Source organism: Mus pahari, chromosome 18 (genome assembly GCF_900095145.1).
Source record: "Mus pahari chromosome 18, PAHARI_EIJ_v1.1, whole genome shotgun sequence".
NCBI lineage: Eukaryota > Metazoa > Chordata > Mammalia > Rodentia > Muridae > Mus > Mus pahari.
This window is the reverse complement of record NC_034607.1, coordinates 17,271,605-17,283,394: the sequence shown is the minus strand read 5'-3', so window position 1 is coordinate 17,283,394 and position 11,790 is coordinate 17,271,605. Positions and strand designations below refer to the sequence as shown.

At 44.4% G+C, this 11,790-nt stretch overlaps 1 protein-coding gene across 1 annotated transcript in view; it reads right to left on the bottom strand.

Moving 5' to 3' along the window:
• Kif6 (kinesin family member 6) overlaps positions 1 to 11,790 on the bottom strand; it is a 286,100-nt gene that overhangs the window by 222,926 nt on the left and 51,384 nt on the right. Inside the window, exons 4-5 of the mRNA XM_021218471.1 lie at positions 9,184 to 9,331; positions 4,945 to 5,054 (exon numbers count right to left, since the gene is read on the bottom strand). Of these exons, the coding sequence (XP_021074130.1) occupies positions 4,945 to 5,054; positions 9,184 to 9,331 (258 nt within the window). The remainder of the gene's footprint in view (positions 1 to 4,944; positions 5,055 to 9,183; positions 9,332 to 11,790) is intronic.

Genomic DNA, 11,790 nt, shown 5'->3' with positions numbered 1-11,790 from the left:
GTGTGTGTGTGTGTGTGTGTGTGTGTGTGTGTGTGTGTGTGTAGGCACCTGCAGAAGCCAGAAAGGAGCTGGATTCACTAGAATTGGAGTTACAGGTGCTTGTAAGCTGCTCTTTCTGCAAGAGCAGTCAGTACATGTCTTAACCACTAAACTGTCCTCTCCAGTCCCACCAGTGAGAAAGCCTTGGGGAACTATTCCCACGTTACAGGCAGGACAGTGGAGTTGAGCCCCCATCATACTGTGCGCGTGTGTGATTATGACTATTAACAGCTTGAGAATTTCATTGTATCCACAGCAGAACAGTCTTCATCAACTGAGGCGGATCCTGTACGACCTCCCCCACCGTCTACCTAACAATCCTGCTCTGCTGCTCTGTTCTCTGTTTCTATCATCCTGGTCCCGAAACAACATTGCAGACACGGAATCAGGCAGCATAGAGGAGGTTTCTCAGAGACTCATCCCAGTTGCTGGCTGTGTCTGTTTCTTTCTGATGCTGATGGAATTTTTCCTGAGCTATGCATATTAGGGGGGATCACCCTCTGTGCTTTGAATTCTCTGGGATTTGACATCAGCATCATTTTTTAAATGTCAACTTGCAAAGGTTCCATTCAATCATGAAGATTGTACACCGTACAACAGCAGTGTCCAAAGACTGCTACTACATTCAGGAATTTGTGGTTGCAGTTGTGGTTGTTGTTGTTGTTGATGATGATGATGATGATGATGATGATGTTGGGACAAGTGTCTATCATAGAGCTGTTCAGTATCTTTTAGCCAAGATTTCAATGGTAGATGCTGGAGTCTACTCATATCCGCTGTGATTCCACCACATAATCATACAGACTTGTTCCATTGGCTGATTCCTCTGTTGGCTGCTCCACCCTCCCTTCTCAAGCACTAGCAAACATGATCATATAATTATCTACAATTGTGCCTTTCCCAGAAGGTCAGCTAGATGGACCTGCAGGTTTTCTGAGTAACTCTTGTGCTGGCCGTATGCCTTTACACTTCTTCTGTGACTTGGGGTAGCTTCCTTTGTGTCATGGATGCAGAGATAACAGGAGGAATGCATGATCACAGATGCACAGGACACAGGAAGAATGCATGATCATGGATGCACAGGACACAGGAAGAATGCATGATCATGGATGCACAGGACTCAGGAAGAATGCATGGTCACGGATGCAGAGAACTCACTGAGAATGGAATCACTGTCCTTATTCTTTTCCAGGTGTGGAACGTTAGGAAACATCCACATTACTGTTCTTGTGTGAAATGGAGAAAAATCATGAAGAAAATTTCACAATGAACGTCATCAGTCCTTGAACTCTAAATGTTAGACATTCGAAGACTGATAAATGGTACTTGATCCAATGCCTGTACTGTATGTAATGTATAAAGAAACAGAAAGTGAAAGCATTCGTAGGATTCTGGTTTCTATTGAAGTACTCTGTACATGCATCCCGTTACTTAGAGAGTGACGCCTTTTCACATTCTGACTGGACCCCACACTGTACAGTGGTTCCCATGGACATGATGTGGGCTCTGCTTCTCCTCTTCACCCTCATATTTCAATTTAATAATACTTTTCTCTTTTTTCCATTTTCATATGTGCATGTGTGTACAAAAGCATGTTTGCCATGTGTAGGTGTGCATGCCTGTGTGCACACATGCACGCGGTTGTGTGCGAGGTTGAAGCTGAGGATCGCCCCTTCGCCGCTCTTCTGCCGCAGAGACCCTTATTCACTGAGAAGTTCTCTTCATCAAGCTCGGCGCTTGCCAATATGGCTGGTCTCCCTAGGCAGCTTGCTCTGGAGGTCCTGTCTCTGCCTGCCGAGGCTGGGGTTACAGGCGGGCCAGCACAACTACCCTGCGCTTACGGGGGTTCCAGGGATCTGAAGTCTGGTCCTCACACTTGCATGACACGCACTTTAACAATGGAACGACTTCCCCAGTCACATAGATAATTAAAGAAATATTAAGACACTGGCACTAGGGAGGCTACTAAGCCAAGAGAGACATACTCTTTGCCACATACACACCACCTCAGAAGACTTTATTATAAATATACACAGAGAGTGTGGTATTACAGACCCAAAGTCACATCTGAGAGGTCTTCATTGTCACCTTCTCAAGTTTTTGACGGAAATCCTTTTAATGGAGCCCCCGTGTATAAAAACTCTTTAAAAAACCTCTCTTGCCACTCTAGCATGAAAGTGTGAATATCTGGATTTTATTTTCTTTTCTGTTTATTCACTTTACATCCCTCTGCACCCACCCTCAAAGTCGTTCCCCCCTCCCCTTCTCCTCTGAGAGGGTGGTGGCCCTGCTGGGTATCCTTTACTCTGGCACTTCAAGTCTCTATGGGGCCAGGAGCTTCCTCTCCCACTGAGGCCAGACAAGGCCGCCCAGATAAGAGGAACAGATCCCATGTCCAGGCAACAGCTTTTGGGATGGCTCCCATTCCAGTTGTTCGGCATCCCCATGAAGGCCAAGCTGCACATCTGCTACATATGTGCAGGGAGGTCCCTTGCTAAGCTGCCAATTAATTGTTCTGAAATGTTGGGTAAGTCAAACCTCTCTGAATTTTAGGTCCCAGGGCAACAATGACCAAAGCACTCTTTGGTGGCTCACCATTCAGTTCTCACTCAATCAGATCTGAGGGTCAAAGGATAACCCATCTGGATCACCTTATCTTGCAGCCTTCCTCTACCACTTTCATTTCTTCTTTCTTTCTTTTTAAACATCTCGGTTTTTTTCTCTCCTCCCTGTTTCTCAGATACAATCCCTTCACTCCTGGGATTTCTCAGCGTCTGAAGACTATTGGGTATGGGTGAGCCTAACTGAAAACAATCTTTAATGTCCCCGAGTCAATGCAGGTTATTGCCATCACTCTTAGTTTCTCAATGGAAAGTGAAAGTAAGACTATTTCTGAAGACAGCACATGCTCTGGTCACAGGGCTTCAAGAAGTCAAGCTGAAATTGACCAGGAAAACTTTTCACGGAGAGTTAGCTTTCATAGTTTGGAAGGTGTCGTCCAAGCTGCTGGGGGAGAAAAGTCATCAGTAGACTTCTCTAGCTGTGAACCCCGGTAGCTACAATCATGAATGATCAAGATAAGCCCATGGGTGTAATAGTGGCATTAATGTTATGGGTGTAACACACTGTACTTGAGGCCCACTACAAACCTGGCCAAGAATCCAGGGCAATGGAGCTTATAGCTCCTACTTGTGAACCTATTACAATTATTTCGCTAAATGGATATGGTATCAAACTGCCTTCGGGATATATTGAAAATGCATTTAAACAGTATTTAAACTGGAGATATATAGGTCAACCTGGAGACTATAAAACAGTAAGTTGATCTGAACTAAAATGAACCTTAAACCAGAAGCCTAGCATCCCTCAGACTGGCTCCAGGGGCGTCAGGGACTTCTTTCAGAGGACCCCTTGATATCTTGTTACAGTGCATCTGGTCTGCTGGGACAGTAAATATCCTGGGCAGACCGTAAGTAATAAAAATACTTCTCACAATCATCGAGGCTCCAAGTCCAAATCAGGGTTTTAGCCCAAGCCCTATTCTGGACTATGAGCTACCAACTTCTCTTGGAGTCCTCAACATTACAGACTGGCCAAACTAATACCCATTTATAAGGACAATAACTCTTTTATAAGGACAATAACTAAATTGCCTACACACACACACACACACACACACACACACACACATACACACACACATTATTCCCAGTAAAAAGCTTTAACTTTTTAAAAGTAAATTTTATTCTCCCAAGTTTGCAAAGCTATTTTCTTCCATAGAGTTGAACTCTATGGAACTCTTCCTTCACTGTTAAACTAATTTTTATAATACAAATAATTGCTCTCTTTCTCGACTCCATCTCGGAAATTTTATAAAAATAAAAAGGTGATACATGAAACACCTCAGCCAATATTAATATAAGGATATATGGATCATAAATTATTTTATTATTTCTTTTCAATTTTTTTTACTAATTTAATAACTTGGCTATTGAACATAAAACTTGCATATAATCTTTTCTGCTGAAAATTCCTATGTATTTCTAAATTACTTTAGAATATTTTATAATATATATGGGCAATGGAGAGATGGGTGAGTAATTAAAAGCACACACTGCTCTTCCAGAGGGCCCAAGTTTAGTTTCCAGCACCTATGTCATGCCAGGCAGTTCACAAGCATTTTATCTGCAGTCCCAGGTGACTGGATGACCTCTTCTGGCTCCCACTGGTATCTGTACTCATGCAAATACACACACACACACACACACACACACACACACACACACAGTTAAACATAAAATGAATCTTGAAAACAGTTTTTCTTGGCTATCGGCAACTTCCAATACATAAAAAACACCTGGATAGAAGGACATGAACGAATGATTACCAATTATCCCCATCTAACTCAGGCAGGGTTTCGAGCAAACAGCAATGCTGTGTGACCCCTGGCAGGGGAGCCTGTGCTGTCCACAGATCTGAAGACTGCATTTCACTGTGTTGATTTGATCAAAGGGCTATGAATGTCAGTGCTAATGACAGCACAAAAGCTTTTGAGGGAAAGCTTCCAATTTTATTTTTCTCTCCGATTATCTTATTGCTGCACAATAAATGATTAAAGGAGTATGTGGCTTCCTGAAGCAGGGAGAAAGTGCTGCCCCCAAATCTGCAGATGCCCACTGAGTCCACCCCGCTGCACTCTCATCCCGACTCCCAAACAGTTTTCCCCCAAGAAATGAGTTCCGAGCAATCTTAGATCCCATCACGCCTGCCCCTTACGGAAAGATGCTGCTATTCGGTATTGGCTAATTATGATCGAGACCAGAAACGCTGAACATTTCAAAGGCAACAATGGAAACAAACATCTGAAAACCATTTCCTGCTGGTCTTTGTCAGCCGGCTACTCACGGCAAATCTTCCAGTTTGGAGGCTTCGTGTCTTGGATCCAGCAGGTCATAGCCACATTCATTGTAGATTTCCAAGTAAGAAATGTGCGTCGTGTAGATCTTGCTGCTGTCCTGGTTGGGGAAGGAAAAGGCATTGTTTAATGACTAAAAACAACTGTTTGGCTGGAGCGAGATGCACCATTTGTCTCTGGGCTTTGCTCGCAGCATCCCCCTGTGCCATTCCATGTTATATGGTTTACATTTTCAGTTCGTGACACTTTCGAGTTGCTGTGGCCATCTGCATGAAGGTTTTTTTTTTTTTTCTTCTTCTTCTTCTTGTAATAGCCAGTATCCATGATTACAAGTAACTTCAGTCTGTTAGTTTTATTGGTTCCACATTATACATAAAATACAGTGAGCCAAGTTGGTTGTAGAACTGAACAATACATTATTTTTTTAACTTTCCAGATTGCACCCTACACAAAAGGCTACTAAGAAAAAACAAACTTACATTCTGTGAACAGTCTGTCCATAAGAGAGCAAAAAGTTGAGTAGCAAATAAATGTTTATTCTTGATCATAATTCATTTCCTTTACTTTCCCACTACTCAGAATTTTATATTCTTTTAAAAATATTTAATAGTTTACTTTGTGTGTGTGCACATGAGTGCAGGTAGCCATACTGGCCAGAAGAGGGCATCAGATCCCTGGAGCTGGAGGCGGAAGTTGCGAGCTACCTACCCATTGTGGGTGCTGGAAACCCAACACCATACTCTGTGAGAGCAGTCCTACTCTTAACAGGGTCTCACTGTTAAGAGTAGGACTATAAATTATTCAATAATAATTTATGAAGTAACCATGATCTGGCAAAACCACCACAAAAGGGGAGTATGTCTATTTTAAGTGCTACCCAAAATGCGTGGACACTGAGGAACCACTGTGGCAGTTGCTACTGTTACTGATGTTGGTAACTGTTTTCAAAGATCATGTCTAGAAGCCTCCAAATGGACAATTAAGGGTGATGGGTAATCTGTGTGGTCAACTTGAGATTTACAGTCACCTAGGAGACACACCTCTGGGTGTGTCTGTGAGGTGGTTTCCTGAGATGTAGAACTGGAGAAGGAAAACCCTCCCTGAATATGGACAGCACCTTCCTATGGGCTGGAGTCCTGAAATGGATAAGGAGGGGAAGAGAGGAAGGGGCTGAACTCGGGATTCTGTTTCCTGACTGTGGACAGGATGTGACTGACAGTCACATCGTGCTCCCACCACCACGTCCTCCCCATACGCAGGAGGAGTACTCATTGCCTCAAACACTGAGGCAAAAATCAAACTTAAGCCGTTTCTGTTGGCTACTCTATCACAGCCACAATCAAAGCAGCTAAAGCGATACAAGAGTGTACAGAGAAGGGACACAGTAAAAGAGCAGTGCACTTGAGCTATCGTCTGTAATGGAGACATTCTCTTCTTTACACGTAGGATAAGTCAGGGAAAATGGCAGGCCCACTGCCCCCGGGTAAGGATAGTGCCCTGGCTCCTCCAGTTTCTGCTTCTCCTGCAGTTTTACTGCCGTACACACCACACTCAGATCTTACTGAGTGGTGTGGCCAGCAACCTTTCTTGGTCCTTTTCAGCACCTGGGTTGCCAGATTATAATATACCACACGTGACTTCTGCACACAGACATCTCTTTTGCCCCAAACAGTCTGAGCTTCGCAATGTTCCAACATAAGGAGAAAGGCTTTCTGAAGCAAACGGAACTTTTAAGTCCAGTGGAAACATGTTGCCGCTCACAGGTCTTTCACGACACAGGATATACTGAAGTTTGGGGTTGTCTTGAAGCAAGGCTTGGCCTTAGTCTTGCAGTGAGCTCTCCAGTCTGAGACAATCAGCAGGGGCCGCTGGGTCCAGCTTGTTTTTTTTGGACACATTTCACGGGCACTTTAGGTTGCCAGGCTGGTTTTAGCACAATGCACTGTGATCATAATGAATATGCTGTGGCCCATGGAAGAAACTGGTCCATGTCAGTTCCCCTGGTTGTAAGTTGGTCTCGTGGGCTTTCTCCAACCCCAGGAAATTACTTGGAATGATTCAGAAGTAACCCAGGGCTCAGCGTGACATCAATGGCAAAGGAATTTCCCCACAATTCTGACAGGTAGCCAGTGTTCTGGATGCTTGGTGGACTTCCGGAGGTGTTCTTTGATAACCGCAGAGAATATTTTAGAAAATACAAAACATATTCCTGTTAGGAGAGAATTTACTTTTTCTAGTTAAGCTAATCAGGGAAATTGGGTTCATTGGTTCTCAGAGCTTCAAAAGGTTTTCTGGGGGCTGGAGAGATGGCTCAGCGGGTAAGAGCACTGACGGCTCTTCCAAAGGTCCTGCGTTCAAATCCCAGCAACCACCTGGTGGCTCACAACCACCTGCTATGAGATCTGACGCCCTCTTCTGGTACATCTGAAGTCAGCTACAGTGTTCTTATGTATAATGATAAATAGATCTTTAAAAAGAAAAGGTTTTCTGAAACTGGTCAGGTGTCATTTGGACACATGTGCATAGGTGAATATGAATGGGCATGGCAACAATTGTTGAATATTTGCACTGTGAATAGTAGTGGTATGGTAATAATGATCATGAACTAAGCATACTTTGTGTGCCAAGAACTTCAAAGATTTGTTTTTATTATTCTTAATTCTGTGTTTCTCTGTGTGTGTATGCACATGAGGATGCGGTGTCTGCAGAGGCTGAATGAGGGCATTAGGTCCCTGGAATTGGAACTATATAGACAGTTGTGAGCAGCCTGGTACCATTGCTTAGAACAGAACTCTAGTCCTACACAAGAGCAGGGCACACTCTTAGCTACTGAGCCATCTCTCCTGATTGAGTTCTTAAAATACCACATCTTTGCCCCCTCGCAGTGGCTCCATGACGTTGAGACAAGAAGCCACATGCCTCCAGTGATACATGGTCTCAGAACCCCGACAGCCTACACAGCCTTGCCCATATGTCTAAGATGACAACCTTCCACTTCACTCCACAGCAACAAAAGCTATTGGAAATTATAGCCCCCGCTTGTGACATGTGTGTGCGTGGCAAGACAGGTAGTGTCAGGAATACACGCAGAAGTGAGGAGAAAGACTCGGGATGAGGCACACCCTCCTCTCAGCCTCCCTCCTCCACAGTTTCTGGCACACACACTTGGCGCGCTCGGGCCACTGAGAGAAGAGCTGAACTAATGGATAATTGCTGCTTTATGGATGGCAATTAGAATTATGCAGATCTCAGCAATTTCTTCTCGTCTTCTCGACTCAAAATGCAAATAGCAGTCCGTGGGGAATTCTGGAGTGACGGTCACAACAGCGCAGTTAGACTTTTATATAGAATCCAAGGACTTGCTGGAGCTGGACAGGAGACGGGGGAGCTTCCAGAGCAGTTCAGGCCTTACTTTCAGAAAATGGCAAGCAGGAACCCACAGAAGTGAAGTGACTCATCACAGGAAATGGATTTAAACACAGCCAACGAAACAAAGCCAATCTGAGCTACAGAAGACGTGGAGGCAAGGCAAGGCAAGACAAGGAAGCAGTTGCTTACAGAGCTGCAGACCCAAAGAAAAATACATCAATAGAGGCTCAGTTTCTCCAACTATGAAATGGGAATAAAGATGCCCTGTTTGCTAGTTACAACACTGATTGTATTTAAAAAAATCTCCATGAGCGGGCAGGAGAGAGATGGCTCAGTGGGTAAAGTGCTTGCTGTGATGATCAGAATTCAGGTCCCCAGTACCCGTGGGAAAAGCTGGGTGTGGTGGTGTAGCAACGTGACCTGATGTAAGGTGAACAGCCCTCACGCTGGGTTAGGAGGAAGAGGACATCCCCAGAGCTCACTGACTGGAGCTCAGGTCAAGTGGGAGACTTTGTCTCACAAACAAATCAGTGGGGAGCAATAGAGGCTCTCCAACATCAACTCCTGCACCACTCGACACACATGCACCCTCATACCAGACACAGGAGATTCCGTCATACCAACCCCCACCCACTCTGTCACCAAAGTTGTCATTTGCTCTTCAAGCCCTGCAGGCATCTCAAATGAAGCCTCAGCCTTGCCAACATCCTACTCTGATAACAGAAGCACCTTTGTGATTTCTACCAAGGTCCTAACCTTTCTTTAAGGGTGGAGGCCAGAGGTATTCTACAGCCCCACGTTCCCATGCAGGCACAGTGCAGAGTGCCTTACCACCTCTCCCCACCTCTGTCTTTCTTTACCTTTTGCAACTGCTCAAAAATATACGACAGGGTCCTTGGGATGATGCCTCTGTCACTGTAGCGCTCTGCCCCGCCTGTGATGGTGAATGTCTTGCCACTGCCCGTCTGCCCATATGCGAAGATGGTGCCATTGTAACCTGCCAAAGTACTGCAAGAAGAAATGACAGAGCTTTAACGGATTAGTGGACACCCACATTGGTACTAGGTATTCAAAATCGAAGTAAACACTGCTGAAATATAAGATATTTACAGAATATTTATGTGACAATTCAGCTAGAATTTTGTGTCTATGTCTGTGCCTGGGTACATATGGAGAGCAAAGGTTAACATGGTGCATCTTGCTAAGTCCCTGTCCACCGTTATTTTTTGAGACAGCCTCTCTCACTGATGAACTGAATTGGCTAGACAATGAGCCCAGGGACCCTCCTGTCTCTATATCCCTTGCTCACGCTTCTGGGCTCAGCGTTTACACAGATGCTGGAGACCAAACTCGGGTCCGCAGGTTGCAGCGGCAAGCTCTTTACCCTCCGAGTCGCTTCCCTGACCTGCGGACCAGTTTTTAATCCAGGAATCTTAGGCTGTCAATGACTTTCTCTGAGGAAGGACATGCCACTCAAATGGAGTCCAGCATCTTAAGGTTTTACTATACTAAGAGTATGATCTCAGGGAAATACTTCTGATTCTGTCTTAGTTACCCTCTGGGTAACTCCCCTGATGGACACACCTATCAGTAGCCACCCATACATTACTAGTACAGTGGTTTTACAGATGTGTTCCTTGCAATCTACTTCTCTACAAATGCTGACAGCACAAAGTCCTCAGGAACCCCCTCCCCCATCCTCCTTGGAATGACTTTCTTTTTTGGTGGAAGATGCTGGCCCATGTATGTTATTTCTGCCCAGCATAGAATCCTATGATTTGACAGTGGTCTTAAGAAGCCTTCAAACCACCACCTGTAACATGGGCTTTTAACAGCGTGTTCTGCATGATGTGGGCTTTGAAGAGAGTAGGCCTTTTATCTACGCTACACAGAACAGTAAACACTTGTAGTTTTGCTGTCTTTTTTGCTACAAATTGCTCCTTGATCTCCAAGGTGTTTCCATCAAACCATCTGCCATGATGTCAGCTAATGGGACCCGTGTTCCAAGTGGGTTTTAAGTGGACGGCTCCTCTGAGATTGCTGTTCATCATTTGCATAGGGAATCCTGCTCTGCCCTGGCTGCTGAGATTCTGCCAATAGTTCAGTCCAGAACTTACTCTGCTCTGACTATGTGATGAGTTAGCCTGACCTCAAAGTGATCCCAAGATAAGACAGGTGTTGCCTAGGGTTTATTCTGAAGAAGTCAGTTAAGCCCTTAGCATCTTACACAGCTAGAACCCTCACAACCGTGTATTTCCACAAGGTGCTTCACTCCGTGCATAGTGAGTGTGGCTTACAAAACAGACAGACTTAGTACAGGGAGTGGGGAAAGCATTTCAACTTTGAGGGTTAACATTCTGCTTTCAAGAAGGTGACTCATGTTGCCACCTGTGCCTTTACACTGGGACTGTCTGATGTTGACATTCTCAACTTGTAAGAGACTGTGAGTAGTGTGATGCATGGAGTTGGTTTGTTACTGAATCTTTTCCACCAATGGAATCAGTCACCAAGGAGACAGAGATGCCTCATTGGAGTTTCATTTGGATGTCGATTGTTTCTTGCCACAGATGTGCTGAGTAAATGGGGTCTACAATTTTAAGTAGCAGGTTTCAAACGGTGCACCAACTGTTGACAGAAAGAATTGCTGAAATTTATGAGGCTTTATCAGTTGCAAAAAGCAAAGGATCTGAGCACAAATTAGCATTTCCATTTTAACACAGACACAACCTATGAAGAGCAATGACCGAGGGTGAGCCATGGGTCCTCACTGAACAGTCATCTGATCTTTGTGTACCAAAATCTCATCTCACACAGACACCTGTCTGTCTGCTCTAATATGTGTTTCCTTACCATAGTCTGCTGTGGTCCACCTACTCCCACCAGCTACAGAGGCCTGCACATCGCACTGCACTAGTGAAAGCTTAACAAAGGAACAATGGCAAATGTTGTTCATTTCCTCTATCTAGAAGCTCCTCTTCCTAAATCAACCTCTTTATTGTGTCCCAGGCATTTTGACATGCGATTCTAGTCTCATCTGTCCCAAGAAAAGATACAAGTTGAAAAATAAAGAGAGCGATGGTGATAATACCTTCCTTTAAGCTCCATCTGTCCATAAGAACAAAGACATCAATCCAAAAGTGCCAAGGTCCACTTTGTCATTACTCTGAGAGCTATCTCAACATGACCAACAGTTCAAGTAGTGCTTTAAAAAAAAATCTCAGTAGAAACAGCAGGCTTCAATGGTGTTCCAGCTCCAGAAGCCCTAGTCCCTTCCCCCTGCTACAAGGAAGACTTTAAAACCAATATGCCGAACATTTTTTCAGGTGTTTCTCTACCATTCGATATTCCTCAGTTGAGAATTCTTTATTTAGCTCTGTACCCCATTTTTAATGGGTTTTTTTGAGTTTCTGGAGTCCAGTTTCTTGAGCTCTTTGTATATATTGGATATTAGTCCTCTATCAGATTTA